We start from the raw sequence: 18,419 nt of genomic DNA on the forward strand, positions 1-18,419 counted from the left end.
GCAGCTAAATACAGCAAAAAAATTGTAAGTGGCTATTGTCACAGAGCTATTATTGTTGCACATATGTCCTTTCCAGTGATGTGTCTGAATGTTCAGTTAGTTCAGCTAGTACTGTGTCTGAAATTAAGAGAGCAGGATAAGGTCCAGCCTCACTCTGTGAACGTAAGAACATAAGAAAAGCCATGCTGGATCACACCAAGGCTCATCAAGCCCTGCAGTCCGTTCACACAGTGGCCAACCAGGTGCCTCTAGGAAGCCCACAAACAAGACAACTGCAGCAGCACCATCCTGCCTGTGTTCCACAGCACCTAATATATACGGCATGCTCCTCTGATCCTGAAGAAAATAGGCATACATCATGACTAGCATCCATTTTAACTAGTAGCCATGAATAGCCCTCTCCTCCATGAACATGTCCATTCCCCTCTTAAAGCCTTCCAAGTTGGCAGCCATCACCACATCCTGGGGCAGGGAGTTCCTGTGGGTGACCAGTAGGGCTGGGGGAGTCTTCGTCCACTGACCACAGCCTCCAGGCTTGGCTCCTCAATGGCAGAGTTCTTCCCTGGGTTCACGGCCTCCTTCTATGGAGATTTCTTCAGGAGCTGCTGGTGCCCAAAGCCTCTGAGAGACTGCAGCCAGAGATGCAGTCATTAGGTAAAGCTGCTTACTAAGGTCTACCATTTGAAAATCTTACTTATCAATCCCCAACAGACCAGAAGATTAAATATCACATCTGCTTGGGCCAGCCCTGGCAAATGATGCACATGATTCTATTTACTTAATGTAGATTTCTTCTGTTTATGTACAGTACTACAAGGAAAGCGGTAGAGCAAGAGAACAAACCGAATAAGGGCCATAAACCACAGACATGAAGAAATGGTGAAAACTACAAACTATAAAAAGTTTTATTTGGAATATAAATGACACATTTCTCATGTACTTTTCTGCGAAAATGGCTTAGATGATAAAACATTTACCGGGCAGTCGCAAAAGGGGGGATTTAATCCCTTCTATTGGCACCGGAAAGGTGAGACTAGACCTTAAACACAATTGTATTTCAGAATAAAATTTGTTATTTTTTATCTCCTGAGTTTTTATACTGTTTCATTGTGGTACAATGATCAGCCTTTTGATCCTTCGTTGTCTGGAGCCAACCTGTCTTTTCCAATTTAACTTTAGTTATTTACTCAGACCACCAACTCTCTCTCACTTAACCATTTACTTTAAAGACTGGTGAATCACTCAATAAAGTTGACAGCAAAATTCGAAGATTATGGAAAATGAAAGAAATTACCAAGTAGTCTTTGGGTCCTAACATCTAATTCGTTATGCCCTCAGCAAGAGGATTCCTCAGAAGCCCAGACTATTGGGCAGAACATTCAGAGTGGGAAAAACTCTTTAAGCCATTCTTCAAAGTAACTGAATAGTAAATACTTGCTTTTTGATCCATAACTGCATATCCTCTCAAATCTCTGTTCTGTCTGTATGTAAACTGCCGTCAAGTTGCAACTGACTTATGGCGACCCCATAGGGTTTTCAAGGCGAGATACGTTCGGAGGTGTTTGCCATTACCTGCCTCGGTGTAGCAACTCTGAGCTTTCCTGGTGGTCTCCCATTCAAGCACTAACCAAGGATCACTCAGCTTAGCTTCTGAGATCTGACAAGATCAAACTAGCCTGGGCTATCCAGACCACCCTTGACTAAATTTATCAGATTTGTTTCAGCTTTAATGCAGTCGTTTTCAACTGTAGCACCACTGTAGTGGTCTGCTGTGGAAACGTGCCCATGGTACCGAGCTGATGCAGGCTCTCATAAGGCCTTGAATCTGAGTGACTCCATTAATTGGGTTGCCTTTGCCTTGGTTAGTGACCTGACTATGGAAAAGATCTGGTTGACCTTGTCCTCTGGAAGGAGCAACCTATTCTTTTGTGAGTCTATGATGACTCCCAGATGCGTCAGTCTTTGGGAAAGAACTAGGCTGCTCTTTTCCATGTTTATATGGTAACTGTGGGATTCCAGAATTTGTATAATGCAGGTTGTGTCCCTGTGGGCTTGCTCCCAAGTTGTGGAGCAAATTAGGATGTCGTCTAGGTAAGGATGGATCTGTATTTCTTGCCTGTGAGCTACATCAACCAATATTACTAGAACCTTTGAGAATACCTTCAGAGCTGAGGTATGTCTGAAATGGAGAGATCAAAACTGAAAATGGAGGTCCATGTATGTGAAACAGAAAAACGGGCAGTGACCCTTGTGAATGGGAATACGTAGATATGCCTCTGTGAGGTCTATGGTTGTAATGAAGACTCCAGGCAATTAAGGCTTCTGTGATGGATTTCAGTGTCTCCATTCTGAAGCATTTCTGTTTGATGAACTTGTTGACATACTTTAAGTCCAAGATGGCTCTTCAGTCCCCGTTATTCTTGGGAACAGTGAAGAAAATGGAGTACACGCCTGAGCAATGTTCGCAAGCTGGTTCAGGTTCCATTGCTCTGATGCTTTGTAGATGTTCTATTGCCCTCACTGTTCTTAGATGTTTTTCTTCCTTGATGGATCTGGGAGATATAATGAACCAGTCTGGGGGGAGACTGATGAATTCTATTGAATAACCAAATTGTATGGCTTGTTGAACCCACAGGTCTGGTCAAGATGCTACCCACTGGTTCAGGAACATTTGAAGTTTTCCTCCCACCAGTATGAACTGGTATCACTGTTTGGCAGGCCTATCAGACCTCTCAGGGCGATAGCGAGCCATTGTTGAGAGGACTCTCTGGTATTTTCCCCTTTCCCTTGCCTGCACCTTGCTAGGGCAGGCCGTGGGGAAGAACTACGTGGGGAGTAATGGGAGGCCTTAGAGAAGATAGGTGGAGATGTGGCATGGCTATATCTCAGCTCCTCCCTCAGCACCATTTTGACCTCTCCCATCAGCTCTGATGAAGAAGATGGCCAGCCGCCCACAGCCTCAGAGAAAGGGGGAAGGTGTTATGTTACCTCCTACTTGCTCCATGGATGGCATCTGATAGGCTGGGATCTCCTCCTGCAGGCTTGGCTCACCATCATTGCCTTGCACAGCCGAACTGGTGGCCATTTGGGCTGTTGTGTTGTTGAGGGTCCTTTTCGTGCCATGTTTACTTTGTGTGGCTTGGCGCTTCCTTGTTCCTTCCCCCTTGTTTCTCCCTTTGGGCTCTCTGGCTCTCTCCCAGCCCTCCGTTCTCTCCCCCAATAATCTAACAGCCAACAAAAGATTCAGATCCTCGTCCTCTTCCGAGAGAAACCTGTCCCTGCTGGGTTGCTCTCAATCCTCCAAAGTCTCCATAGATAGATGGGGGAAGAAAGTCGTGTCCAAGAGGGAGGGGAGAATGAGGGAAACAAAGACAAACTACAGTGCAATTAAGAGAGGAGAGAGGACTGAACAGAAAAGGTTGTTGCAGAGTTAAGAGAAAAAGGATCCAAAAAAGTCAAGAGGTAACAAATAACGAGATCGCAAAGGAGAGCTCTCTACTCCATGCACTCCCTATTGAGGCAGGAAACAAACTGAGACTTTGGGGGCTTCCCACGCTGGAGACAGGAAGTAGAAAAAAGATCCTGCCTCCCTGAGGAATGGGCGGGAATAATCCAAAGCTACAAGATGCCCTCTTCCTCAGAGCAAGAACTCCAAGGAATACTGGGGTTGTGGAGCGGAGGCAGGCAATGGCAAATCACCTCCAAACGTCTCTTGCCTTGAAACCCCTATAGGGTTGCCATAAGTCAGATGTAACTTGACACCCCAAAAAAGTCAGTCTATCATGGTAACGAAGCACTCTGTTCTGAGGATGGCAAAATTAGCTAGAACCAAAAATAGTCTTGAATTGCTTTTAATATGACTAGGTCTCATCTTCAAGACATTTTGTTTACATTCATCAATGGCAAACAAGCACCACTTTAACCAAGAAATAAATCAAATTTAGCAGTGGACAGCCAATGACACTACCAGATGCAAAATATCATGGATGCATGAAACTGTAATCAAAGCCAGTCAAGTGAAAATGGTACCAACCTTTCCGGAATGGCTGGACCACACCCATAATCCAAACTCTTGGCAGGATGAAAAACCCAGCCACCCATTGCTTTAATTATCTCACATTTACCTTTCACACCAAGGACTGGCATCCTAGTGGCTTAATCACTAATGGTGTTCAAACAGAATTCAAACACTGCCAGAGTAAGCGTGCTATAGTAGAAGCAGGCAGACTCCAGCTTCAGTCTGTTTTAAGCAACTCTTAAAACTTCCCATCCTAACTTGCATAATTAAGCAGTGGTTTGACTTACAGGGAAACAAAAACTTACTTCCTGTCCACAGTGGATCACGATCCGACTACTACCTGTGTTTTTAAAGGAGAAGAAAGACAGTTCACCCACCTATTAAAAATGCATGCCGTGCCTTTTTTCCTACAAAAAGAAATCTTTATAATTAAGACTTCTTTGCGCAAACACAATTTTGGTGATTCATACACTGTTTTGCATTTCAAAACCGATGCAACACTTTTAGCCCACCTCATAAACCAGTATTCAGTTTTCAATATCTGAAAGATTGAGGCACAGGAAATATCAGGTTGTAACAGGACCCATTTTTAAAAAATATAAGGACTTCTAAGGAAGCTAAGCAAACTTGCTGTTCCCTTCTACAGTTTTTATTAGTTCATAATACACCCGGGGGGGGGGGCAGTTTGAGAAGAACCAATTTGACTGACTGATCACATATAAAATCCAGGGTGCTCTCGTCACCAGGATCACACTAGTTTTTGGAAGTAAACGCAAGGCCAATTTGGAATCTTCTCTCACACTGCAAACGTTTGCAAATACAGTATGTATGATCACAAATCACAAAATCACACAAGGTTGGAAAAGACCACAAGGGCCATCGAGTCCAACCCCCTGCCATGCAGGATCCCACAATCAAAGAACACCCGGCAGATGGCCATCCAACCTCTGCTTAAAGACCTCCAAAGGCAGGGACTCCACCACCCTCTGAGGCAGCACATTCCACCGTCGAACAGCCCTCACCAGCAGAAAGTTCTTCCTAATGTTTAGGTGGAATCACTTTTCTCTTAGTTTGAATCCATTACTCTGTGTCCTAATCTCTGAAGCAACAGAGAACAAGCTTGTTCCCTCATTAATATGGCTTCCCTTCAAATATTTAAACATGGCTATCATGTCACCCCTCAACCTTCTCTTCTCCAGACTAAACAAACCCAGCTCCTTAAGTCTCTCCTCATAGGGCATGGATTCCAGACCTTTGATGATGCAGAGATACATACTTCTCAACAGTTTTGAAGGCTGGTGTTTTCTTACACCATCATTGTTGAAGATGAGAGACCCAGAGAGCAAGTGCCCTCTTATTTCTGTTCAGCATTGGAATTTGTCTGAATGCCAACATCGTACAGTGAGTGCTCTTCACACACAGCGTAGCTGCCAGGACCACATCATCCTTGACATGTGCTCCCAGTCAGGGACTGATTGCCCCGTTTTAAGTATCAGGACCACAAACATGTACAAAAACCAGGAACTGTAAGCTGAAGCTGTGGCTTTAATACCTGCAGTAGAACTCAACTCAGTTTTGATCCTGAAAGCTTATACCACTTGAAGACTTGCTGAAGAGTTCAGAAAAACCCCAGCGGTGTATTAACGAAGTTCACAAATAACCAGGCTCATGGCCTCTTGCAGGGGAGGCTGGAGAGTGGGAAGGGGGGCAATGTGTGGCCTGTGAGGCTGCCTTTAAAGGCAAGTGGGAGCAGGCCAAGAAGGATGTGCCATACTCCTGAGGGTGAAGGAGGAGAGAGGATAACTGAGTGTACCTTCGAAAGCCCCCTTCCGTATCACACTGGAGGAGAGGAACTCAGTGGAAGATAGCAAGTATCTGGAAGGGAAGGGTCAGTGGACCCTCTCATGTAGTGTCAGTGGACCCTCTCTCTGGGGCAAAACAAAACCATGGGGGGGGCACTTTACATTATTGGGAAAGAGTTAAATTCTTCTCCCCTCAGACAGCACCACAGTTTCAGTCTGACACACATGCACACAAGTCCCTGCTATTTTGACAAGGTTAAAGAAGATGGAAAATATGGGCACAGGTCTCTAATGCTTTGTTATCTCCTGAAAGGAGGGACTGCAGCTTGATCTTTTGAGAGTGTCTTTAACTCCTCGTGTTACATTCAAAGTTAGAAAAGGAAATTGAGATAGTCCTGGTGTGTATTTGGAAGCATGTGCCTAAAGCCTGGCGTATACTTTTACAGCAGAAAGAAATAGTAGAATCTGGAGGTGGCAAAATGGGCTGTAGCATTTCAGACAGTCGGTGGGGAGTGTTCAATGTTTATGTTATCCCATGTAAAAATATTTGCACATCATGGAAAGAGGTTCTATTCTAGCCCTTTGCATGCTATATGGTGGCAAATACTGGTTTTCTGGGGCTGTGAATGAATACAAATTCATAAATACAAATTTTACTGTTAGTTTTACGGCAGCCTGCATGGTTTTGGCATCAATGTGGAAACAAGAAGATACTCCTGAGATAAAAGATGGAGAGAGAAAATGGCTGAATATGCAGTGATGGCAAAATTGACACATTTGCTTAATAGAAGACCTGAGGGGGAGTTTCAGAAGAAATGGAAACTTTATTATGAGTATGCTCAATTACAGTTCTGATACTGTGCACTAGACTAATTCAAATGTGAACAATAGCTATTGATAGAATAGATAACAATAGAGTAGATAGTGGGTTTTTAATTTTTATTATTTATATAATGAAAAGCAAAACATAACAAACAGATAAAAATAGAAAATACAAAAGAGCACTTACAAATCAGTTGAAACTACATAATATAGTAAAAATTACAAGGTTCACAGTGCCCTGAAAACCCACCACCCACCTTAATACAGTGTCCCATCACCACAGTGAACTTCCGGATAAGTGTTTTAACAGTTTTAAAATTAGTATACTAACAATATTATAAAAAATATTAACAATTATCTATAACTCAATAACTAAATTAGTAAAATTCATTTTTGCCAGTTTGTCCCAAAATGCGACGGCCTTTGACCATGTTTTCTTACATTCTTCCATATCCTTTCCATGTAAAGAATCTGTTAATTTGGCCATCCGCATATACATCCATAATTTCTCTCTCCAGTCATTAATTGAAGGTTTATTTACTTGCTTCCAGGTTTTAGCTATTGTAATTCTTGCTGCTGCAAAACTATATTGACATATGACTCTATCACTTCTGTCCATTTTATCTTTAGGGATTCCCAATAAACAAAAGGCAGGGTCCTTTTTTACTTTAAAGTTAATCAAATTATTAGTTTCATTTAATACTTTTCTCCAAAAAATTTTAATTTTTTTACACATCCACCATGCATGCATAAATGTTCCTTTTTCTTTTCCACATTTCCAACATAGGTCCGTACCGCCTTTTTTCATTTTACTTATGACAGGGGTTATGTACCATCTATAAAACATTTTATATAGGTTCTCTCTTATTTCATTAGTAATTGTAAATTTATATTCTTTTTTCCTCAAATTTTCCCATATTTCCAAATCAATATTATATCCTAACTCCTTCATCCATTTCACCATCACTGGTTTAATCCTTTCTTGTTCTAATAGTGGGTTTTTAAGATGCAGGAAAAATAAAGAATAATTTGTCTAAATGTATGGTAAATGGTTATAAAATAATAATCAAAAATTTGCTAAGCAGCCACACAAATATGTAACCAAGAATGATAGCTTTAGATTGAAAGCAAATGAATTTATCTATAATATTGTCTTTCAAGAATAAGATGCAATCGCTCAGCTGTTATAAAGGCTCTTTGGAAGGCCTAATACAGTGTATGTATGGGTTTATATGTATGCTGTTTTTGTTTGTTTTTACAAACAACAACAAATTTTACAGCGCAGTCTGAGCTGCTGGAAGCCGGAGACAGTAGGGAGGAGGCGCTGCTGTGGCGCCTCCTAAGCTGTTCCACAGCCACCAGCAGCTCGAAAAAAGACAAAGTCTTTTTTCTCTTAAAATGGGGGTTTTCGCCCCATTGAGAAAAGCAGGCACAGCCTTGCTGTTCTTGCTGCCGGCGTACCCAGGGCGAAAGGGGACAGGAGGCTGCCTAATGGCAGCTCCTTCCCCCAGCCCACCCTGGGAACGCCGCCCAGGACACGATGGTGCGGGCCTTTATGCCAGTGGGACACTGGCGGGAGGCCCTGCCGGCATCCCAGGGCGGTGCTGCCACGGCGGCACCCGGAGTCCGGCATCTGGGCCTCCCCACCGACGTTGGGGCCACTATGCCGGAGTAAGTAGCCCAGACACCAGCACAGGGGGCCCTAACGCCAGCACAGTCACTTCCTGGCCTCCTAAGCGCTTTTGCCCTCGAAGGTCAGGAATGTGCTGATAGTGTTAGTTTTGATTTAACCTGCACAGCCAGCTAGGCAAATTCATGATATTTTTAAAAATGTTGGTGTAATAAGTCAATAAAACATACAGAAGAATTACCTGAAAAGCATTAAACTGCAACTTTGAAAATGCCAAACATGGCTAATATTCTATTGACAGTGACATTTACTCACTGTTAAGTTCATGGAACAATAGATCTTTAGAAATGGAAAATTTTCAGTGGAAAAAGTAAGCACTGGAAAACTTTCCACAGAGTTTTCTGTCCCCCATCTCTCTGAATGGGTTATATCAGGGGTGTCAAACATAAGGGCCAGGGGCCAAATCCGGCCCCTTGAGAGCTCTTATCCGGCCCATGAGCCAGCCAAGGCAGCCACCCCTCCACTATAAATCTGGGCTGGCGAGGCATGGCCTGGCCCAACCAAGTGACATTTATGTCATACCTGGCCCTCTTAACAACTGAGTTTGACACCCCTGGGTTATAGGTTCCTTTGCTGTAATGTTTAAAAATATAATTCTGTCACACACATGGTTTGGTCAGTGTCAATGTGTGATATTGTTCTTTTTTCTCTCTCTGAATGGTGAGGAGGAGAGCAAAACAGTCACCTTGTTTGGCCAGGTATGAATATTCCTATTCGCTCACCTGTGAAACCCAGGCTATTTGTAGTGTAATGAAAAACAAACAAACTGAATTCTACTATGATGCTCTTTGACATTGATACCAGCTTCATTTGGCTAATCTGCTTAAAGGTTGCATCACATGGTGGCTGTTGCAGGAAGGCTGCCAAGAAAAGCATTTGGCTAGCTGGTTTGATGATTAAATACTGTTAAAACAAACAGGGACATATGGAGAATAAGTCATGCATTTTGCTTTGTGGTGTTAGGCCCATTCTATGTTTGATACAGTGGAATGGCAAAGTCAGATTAAATTAATTAGAAACACTGCTAAATTCTTTGTACCTTACAGTTGCTTTTGCACATGTAAGCTGATCACTGTTGAGTGGAGGTGTAGAAGATTTGCAAGAAATCTGATCGTGCAGTCCCCTATCATTAAATCTTAACAATGACATTCACTTTTTTATGGCATCTTTGCAGTCACATACATGGGTTCTGTGCCAGCACAGAAGCAGCTTCAGCATGTTCTACCGTTCTAGCAAAGGAATTATTAATATATTGACACAAGGTTCTTTTGTGAGTTAAGGATAGGGGTAGGAAAAGAATCACAAATGAGGCAGGTGTTTTTTTTTTAATCAAACTGAAAACCCTGGTCTAAGAAATCCATCAAGTTTCAATGCTTCTGAAGCCCATTTGAAAAATGGTGGAACAAATTCCCCTAGAGTCAAAAGTGAATTGCAAATGAGCACAAAAGCCTGTGCAAATGGAAATGCAAACACATAATTGAAAAACATTCCCTCCAGCACAGATACTAAGATAAACCTTCATAGGTGCCATCTTATAATACTTAGAAACAATTTCCTTTGCCAGTCTATTTCCATCTCTTTGAGAACAATTACACAGTGATGCTGGAAGTAAACTGGGGGTGGGGATGATAAGTCATCTTAATTTAATAAAAAGATCCTGATTTTTTTAACAAAGGAAAGATAGAACGCTACATAAAGACAACAGCAGAAAAATACCAAGCATAAACACCACTGATGTTTATGTGTAGTGAGTGAAGATCACAAGATTTAGCATTATCTGACAACAAACTCCAAAGGACAGTTCACCTTTTCCCCCTTTAAGATCATTTTAAAACATTCAACACCACCCATTTTGCAAAGATTCTGTGGAAAATATCAAGTGTGGACTCTGGCCATTCAAGCAGATAATCAGAATGAATAATTTACAGGCACGCTTTCATCTTCACTGCCACTGAGAAGAGCTGAATTCTAAGGAGCTTGGGGAGATACCAATACATCTGCTAACCAAGTAGAAATAATCAGACCGCGGCCAGCAACCTGCCTTACTGAGGGGCAAAACAACAAAATACTATTTGCTTTGAAGGAATGGGATTTCATTCTTTTTTTTTCCAGAGCCATTTGCACCTCCAAGGAAAAGTTACGCTGCCATGCAGGCTCAGAAATTAACATTCTAACCCTCTTGTCACATAAAGCAAAAAAGAGCTGCTCTTAGAAACATGAGTTCTCAGAGCAAAGTCATTGGATTCACTTCCATTAAATGGTTATGTTGGCTTCAGTACAGGACTCATGCATGCCCAGAGGAGTCAAGGGACCAACAGCCTTATTACAACAACAAGCCCCCAAGCTTGAGAAGGCAGAAGGAAGATTTATGCTAATTTCATTAAGACAACCTTGGACACCGGAAAATCCCTTAGGAAATGTAGGAAAGCCCCCTGCAGCAACTATCAGCGCAGGCCATATGGGATCAACGTGTGCAAGTGTACCAGCTAGCTAATGCAGTCATCAGCATTTGAAAAAGAGAATAAGATGCTATAGTGCCAATTTGCTTTCTCTCTCCACAAACTAGAAGTTGAGTCTTTAGATGTTCTTGCTGATTTGTTTGATACAAAGAAATTGTTCTTCTATCTAGCCCAGTACTACTCATGCAACAATAAAGTATTGATCAGGACTTGCTCTACTGACACACTTTGCAGTAGCTCTCCTGAAAGTCAATGGAAATGCATGCACTCAAACAAGCTAGCTCCTATTCAACACAGTTTTTAGGAATATTTCCTTGGTTTCATATGCTCCTCTCCTTCAGGCTCTCCGAAATCCCAGGCAGAGGTTCCTCGTAGGCCAATTACCTACAATACTTTTCACAGGAGACATCAGAGATTGAAACTGGAACCTTATGCACAAAAGGCATGTTCCCCATCACTGAGCTGGGCCCTACACTTTGGGGAGGGGTGACGGTGGGAGCATGAGAAAAGAGTATTTTTATAAGAAACACTGGACAGAGCATTTCTCTGAGAAAGGCAGTTTCAGAAACACTTTCACTGGAATGGTTCTAAAGACTTTTAAAAGATATGTTAACAGAACCCTTTGTGAGCATCCTTTTTAAAAAAAGAACAATAACATTTCAGAAAGCCAAGTACTAAGAACCAAGAAGAACAAGGAAAGAGAATTGATAGTCCTTGGACAAAGGATGTCACAATGAATTCGACAGCCAGTCATGATAATAGACTCAAATTATCCTGTGATTATTACTGGGATATCAAGGCTTTACAGCACAGACCCAAGACAAGCAGCAAGATGATCTGTTCTTATCCTCTTTGCTTCATAGACAGATCTCAGTTATGGTTTCACTCACTTCAAAGACAACAAGCTTTTAAAATTTTGATCCATAAGCTCAGCAACATGTGACACTAAAGTTTAAAATGCTATGTATTAAAGAATGTTTTACTATGTGGCGAGAAGTGTCATTTCTTCATAAAAACTAAAGTGGTAAATTTCAAAGCATTTAACCGAACTTGTGTACTACTTTAATGCCTCCAGTTTATGATCACAGAATTAGTAACCTCATATTACTTAGTGGAAAAGGTACAGATATTGCAATTTTTACTCTGGAGCTGTCAAGAGGACCAGATGATATAGTTCTTCTAGTTGCCAGCACACTGTCATGGAGTAACAGTGTGTTCCTAAGGAGAGTTATTCCAGTCTAAGCCCATTCATTTCTTTAAAAAAAAAAAAGATATTTTATTAACATTTTCAAAAGAAAAGATAACAAACATATACATACACTTCCATTCATACATTTTGCGCTTACTTCAGGAATCAGTTTACATAAACATTGTTCTATTGTTATATTTACTTTAACATTATTGAACTTGTCTACATTTATGCTCTAAATTATCCTTATTTACAACTTGTTTAAAATATATGACTATTTTTCTATCTCTGTTAAATTTTTATTCTACACTTTGCAGTTAGCATATTCAAAATAGCATTCCCATTTCTTCTGTGAGTCATCAATCATTCTTTCTTTCAGGATGTTGGTTAAAAAGCCCATTCATTTCTATAGGCTTAGACTGGAGTAACTCTCCTTAGGAATGCACTGTGTTAAAAATCTAATTCATGCATAATTTATTAAATCCACACAAAAACAAATATCACATTAGACAAGAGACCCACTGTGCATATAAAGCATTCCAACAATACCACATGTTTACCATTTTGAAGCATCACTGGTGGATGTACAACCACAAAAGTCCTGGTTGGGTACATTCCCAGCAAACACTGGGCTGGATCCTGTGACTATCTTCTACTTTCCTTCAACATGGAAAGACTTCCTCCAAAGGAGAATGGCTTTTTGGGGGGATGGAGAAAGGCTTCTTCTGATTTAAAAAAAAATAGTTGTTCTTCATTTAAAATAGTTGTTCTTCGCTGGAGGAAGACTTGGAAGAAAGAAGTCATAGGATCTATTGCAATGTTCACCATTATTCATATAACAAATTCTATTTCTGAAAGAAGAGAAACTCTTGGAGACTTACTTCCCTCTCATACAGATTATCCAACAAAGTGAAAGAGCTGGGAAACAAAGCAGTGGACCACATTTACTAGCACTTCAAACATTGTCCCTATCCAGTTTGCAGTTACTTAATACCATGACAGCTACAAGTGCCTAGGTTTCCTCAGAAACATTAGCATCTTTACCTAGATTTATTCTTTGTACTTTTTCTTGCAACTTAAGCAATAATTTAGTTGGTCACATCAAAAGCCAGACAGGTAAATCAATTCCATTAAAACACTGCATCCCATCCAAAGAAATGATTCTTTCTTCTTTTTGAAGATTCCAAACAAAGGTAGCAATTCATAATAGTTTCTTAAAATTCTACTTTTAGAATAGGGGGGGGGGAGTTGTATTTTATGAGCTTATCCACAAAACACAGGGGGTTACCGCACTTGTATTCCCAGCGATGTATTAAGAGTTTGGAAATGTTATAAAAAATACTGTTCACACTTTCTATGTATTCCCACCGATGTATTAAGAGTTTGAAACATTATAAAAAAAATTGTTCACACTTTGTTTGTCCCCTTTAGCTGTGAAGACGTCTTCCAACCATTTATAAGCCGTGGTGTCCAAAAACCCTTTTAAAGCGATGTTTTTTACAACATTTTCAAACTCTTAATACATTGCTGAGAATACAAAGAGTGGTAACTCCCTCAGACACCTGAAGCTGACAATGTTTGGGTTCTATCCTCCAATTTTACCCAAGTTGCAAGATTTGCACAATTTGTTCGTATCACACTATTGCTCTTAACAGAATTTCACAATGTGGCTGACACAGAGGGCATTTTCAACTTAAGATACCAAGAATCCATTTTAGCCTAAAATATGTGACTTCTGGAGACTGCTGCTGCAGTACAGAAAGTAGAACAGAACCATTTGGAAATCAAATGTATATTCTAGCACCATGACTCTTTCATTCCATCTACAGATGTAAAAACCCCAAATACTGATTCTTAAAGCTATTTGTGAAAACGTTCAAGAGTGGTTGTGTTTAAGCTTCACATTCCTTCGTTCTTTTTGAGAACACAAAGAGCAACTGTTCCAGAAGGCCAGGGTAACTTTCCTAATTAACCAATATGCCTTTCTAATCTGTGATTAAAGTTTTAGTTGATTAGTCACACCAATCAGCGAAGGATTACTGTTCTATACTATGTGTAACACTTCGTTTTTGCCTTTGCCAGATTTCATTTTGTCATTCACTCAGCGCTCCCTTTAGCAGAAGTCACTTTGAACATTTGGCCTTTCCACAAGTCCTCCCACTCCTGTAGCATTCGAGGATCTGGCAAGTGCTCATTCTGTACTACAGTCATTACTGAGAAAATGGAAAGTGCCAGACTCAGGGTTGACGGTTGCCCACCTCCCCCTGATAGCTCCAGATCAACCCTGATCCTCTCATACTACTCTTGTTCCAGCTGGTGCCAAAATAAGAAGAGTTGGTTTTTATATGCTGATTTTCTCTACCACTTAAAGGAGACTCAAACCAGCTTACAACCGGCTGCAACAGTAGTTCTTGCAAGGAGATGGAAACAAATGGCTCTACGAGAAATAGATAAATGGAAAAAAAAGATGCTGGAATATGCAAATATGGCTAAGATGACTTACTTGATGAACTTAGACGACACGCAAAATGCCGAGCAATTTAATGAGAAATGGTTACCATGGTATATCTGTATGTCTTCAAATATTTAACTCTAGCCTAATCTTTCTCCTTTTTATGTGAGCAAAAGTTCTCTTTATGTATAAACACCTTAACGATGATTATTTTTAGAGAAATTGACCACGGTTTATCTTTAATACTATCTTATTTAGACCGGCTGTCTAATATGCATAAACATATATATGATTACTTTTTTATCGAGCAAAAATAGAATAGAAATTAATATTCTGAATCAGCAGTAGTAAGTATAATCGTGGTACTATGTGTGTATATTATTGATTGAGACAATATCGCTCACTGCAAACGGATGCAAATCTTTCCCCCTTCCCCTTCTGTATTCCTCAAAACACAATAAAAACTTTAAAAAAAGGCTTACAATCACCTTCCCTTCCTCTCCCCACAACAGACACCCTGTGAGGTAGGTGGGGCTGAGAGAGTGTGACTAGCCCAAGGTCACCCAGTTGGCTTCGTGGGTAGGGGTGGGGAAACAAATCCAGTTCACCAGATTAGCCTCCACCACTCATGCGGAGGAGTGGGGAATCAAACCCGGTTCTCCAGATCAGAATCCACCGCTCCATACGACCGCTCTTAACCACTACACCACGCTGGCTATATTCCTATCCCACTTTTCTTCTAAAGTAGCTCACAGGAATCCAAATCTTATAATAATTAAACTTGCAATTTAATACCACAGTTCCTTGGAGAAGGGATTTTCAGCTGAGATGAGTTAAGAACGATAGAGATTTGTCTGGCTGCGGGCTTCCTCCCCTCTAACAGTCGCTCACCTCAACTCATCTTACCTTCAGCAACAGGGCAAGATTGTTACAGTATTAGTACAGCAGTCTATGTAAGGTTTCACTTTTAGCACACTATCATACCACAAAAAAAATTCTGGATCCAGTTGTCAGAATGACCCTCCACCCACCACAAGAAGAAAAGCAGGCGTTTGTTTCCACCTTATGGTTACTTGATTTTCCTTTTCTTTTTACTACCAGTGTCTATGAGACAGAGGACCTAGGTAAGTCCCATGCCTGGCTTTCCACATGTGGCATAGTCTAATTCAAAATGATGCTACTGCAGAGATAGGAGCATGGAATTAGATACTGTGCTAGCTCAATGAGCTCAACATCAGATTGCATCAAGAAGCCGAACTCCTCCTGCTAGAGAAACTGCGCTTGGCTCCCTGGTTGATAAACAAGAAATAACACAGCCAAACAAGAAATTTTATAGGCATTAAGCTTTTTTAAAAAAAAGTTGCTGGGACATTCAGCAAGTACTAGAGGTCACGTGATCAAGTGCACGAAGTTGTTTACCCCTCTTTCCTTTTTTCTTTGTCTCCCTTCTCACCACGCTGCCCCTTTCCCCTCTGGCATATACATTGTTGGTTATATACACCAATTTATTCATCCCCTTCACTGATTTCCAATTGTACTAAATAGGCTAGACTATACCAACCATAAGCACAAGACATTAATGAACCTTTCCCGTATCCCCCTAGGAGCCCCTGGGGATTAGGGGATCCTTGAGGACAAACTGGTATGGGGAGGGCTGAAGTGAGGAGGAAGAAACAGGTGGAATTGGTGGGGGTCAATTTCACCCATTTCTCCCTCATCATTGCAGCGCTGCCATGTCCATACAACGTCCCTCACTCCCCAAGGGCTGCTATGGGGAAGGCAGGAAAGATCTGTGTCCTGCAAGCAGTCTTGGCCTTGTGGTTCATAGGACCAACTTGATGTGAACAAACAAAAACAGGTGTTATATACAAGCTCCTAGGATTGTGGGGAAAGAGAAGAAGAGGGGCAGAATTAAAGAGCTAAGTAACTGATCTAATTCCGTCACACTCAATCATCTAAATTTAAAAAAAATCAATATATCAATGGAGAGGTGAAAAAGGAATTAGATACCATCATTTCATGTTCAGACATTCTGTATTTAGTGAAATACTAGCTCTGCAGGTACGTGGTATCAGAAATAAAAGACTTTTGGCACACAATATGAAAATACAGACAGAGTAATGTAAAAAGCAAAGCAAACTTTAAATTGAGCCCTGGAAGTAAGACATGATAAACTAACAAGCAAGGAAAGAAATGAACACAAAACAGAGTTGCCTCTATTTAATAAACCAATTTGAGAGCACTTTATTCAAAGAGAAGGGCAATCTGGGAAGGGTTCTCAAAGTCCAACAGGTAACAAATTTATAGTTCACGTACCTTCTATCGAAGGTGCCTGGTCCTGAGCTGCATACAGCATCTCCTTGAAAGCCTATCAAAAAGAAAGAGGGAGGAATTAAATGTCAGCACAAACACATTAAGTCACTTTGATAAGACTGTTTTAAAAACTGAGTAGCAATTGAAGAAGGCTCTGGAATGTGAAGTCAAAGCCATTACACTTATTTGCAACATCAAAGCACATACAATAAGTAGTGCATGTCTAGTTGAAGTATTTAGAACAAGCAACAGATCTCTGTGGAAAGACACACCTTTGCTAGCTTTCTAAAATCTTCAATTTCTCTGTATCTTTATCCAAGTAAACGTTTAGGAATTGCTACCATTGCAGAATTAGTTACCAGAAAGACACAACAGCTTCTCTGATTTTATACAAGTAATTAAGTTTACTACTACTTCCTGACAGCCAAAGAATTACAACAAAAGCAGGTGGACTCAATTAACAATGTTGCAACCAAGGTTTGTAAAACTCACAGCTACCTGAATTCCAAAACTTCTGATAACATGTAGAATCGTTTTGCAAAATTAAGTGCCACATTTTGGACTACGAAAAGTATGTAATGAAACGGATTCCATTCCTTTATCAAAAAATCTGTCATGCTTTTTTAATTTAAGGACTTTCCCTAGTCAGTAGTTTTGTGCAGGGAGCAAGTATTGGAAGCTCTTATGCATCCTCCAAAGTGGCCTGCTAGGAGGTTATTGCCCCAGCAATAGGTCCTCTGCCTCCATCCTTTGCTTCTGGCTTGGCAACTGAAAGGCCACATAGATACCTCAGAAAGCCAACTTTCAACCTAGTGGCTGCTCCCCTGAAAAGTCCCAGGAACAATGCTTAAAATGCAAACATTTTTAAAACAGGCCAGCCTTAGACACCACAGGTTAAAAGTAAAGATCAGTAAAAGTAAAGTACAACTTGAAATATGAGATACGTATAAGAAGATGGAACAGGCTAGTAATTCAAAGCTGCACTAAACATGCAAGAGGACTTTCCTCAGAGATGGCTTCAGCAGAGTCAGACAATGTTTGCGCCTCCAAACCAGAAGGCTGAAATACTACATTGGAATTAGTGCATTGTGCAAGGGGTTGGATTAAATGACCCTGGTGGTCCCTTCCAACTCTATGATTCTATTCTGATTCTAGTGCCTGACAAGAAAACACATCTTAAAGAAAATTGCAACTGTATCAGTTATATGAAGACCTGCCCTTGTGTTTTAAGACCTTGACCAGGACTTGTACTACCCAGGATACATTCAAAAGATAGGTTGATCCAACAACAGAATTCTGTGGGCTCCCAGACTTTTTCTTACCATGACCCATGCAGCTCACAGATTTCTGGTCAGTAATTTGCATTTGCTGGATCAGATGGCATGACAAATCACAGTTTATTTCTTGCTTACAAGCAGGATGAAGCTGTGACTTGGAATAATACTGGCTTGTAAATGTGACAGAAGGGAGTACACAAGCTTAAGGAACCAGGACCAATTTGGTCATCCAAATGTAAGCCATTGGTTCTTGTAGGTTATCCGGGCTGTGTAACCGTGGTCTTGGAATTTTCTTTCCTGACGTTTCGCCAGCAACTGTGGCAGGCATCTTCAGAGTAGTAACACTGAAGGACAGTGTCTCTCAGTGTCAAGGGTGTAGAAAGAGTAATATATAGTC

The 18,419-nt window shown here is 40.9% G+C and overlaps 1 protein-coding gene across 1 annotated transcript in view; it reads right to left on the minus strand.

Annotated features, from left to right (window-relative positions):
• Positions 1-18,419, minus strand: part of XPR1 (xenotropic and polytropic retrovirus receptor 1) — a 159,405-nt gene that overhangs the window by 117,531 nt on the left and 23,455 nt on the right. The window contains exon 2 of the mRNA XM_056844010.1: positions 16,749-16,800. Coding sequence (XP_056699988.1) covers positions 16,749-16,800 — 52 coding nt within the window. The remainder of the gene's footprint in view (positions 1-16,748; positions 16,801-18,419) is intronic.

This window comes from Euleptes europaea, chromosome 2 (genome assembly GCF_029931775.1).
Source record: "Euleptes europaea isolate rEulEur1 chromosome 2, rEulEur1.hap1, whole genome shotgun sequence".
Lineage (NCBI taxonomy): Eukaryota > Metazoa > Chordata > Lepidosauria > Squamata > Sphaerodactylidae > Euleptes > Euleptes europaea.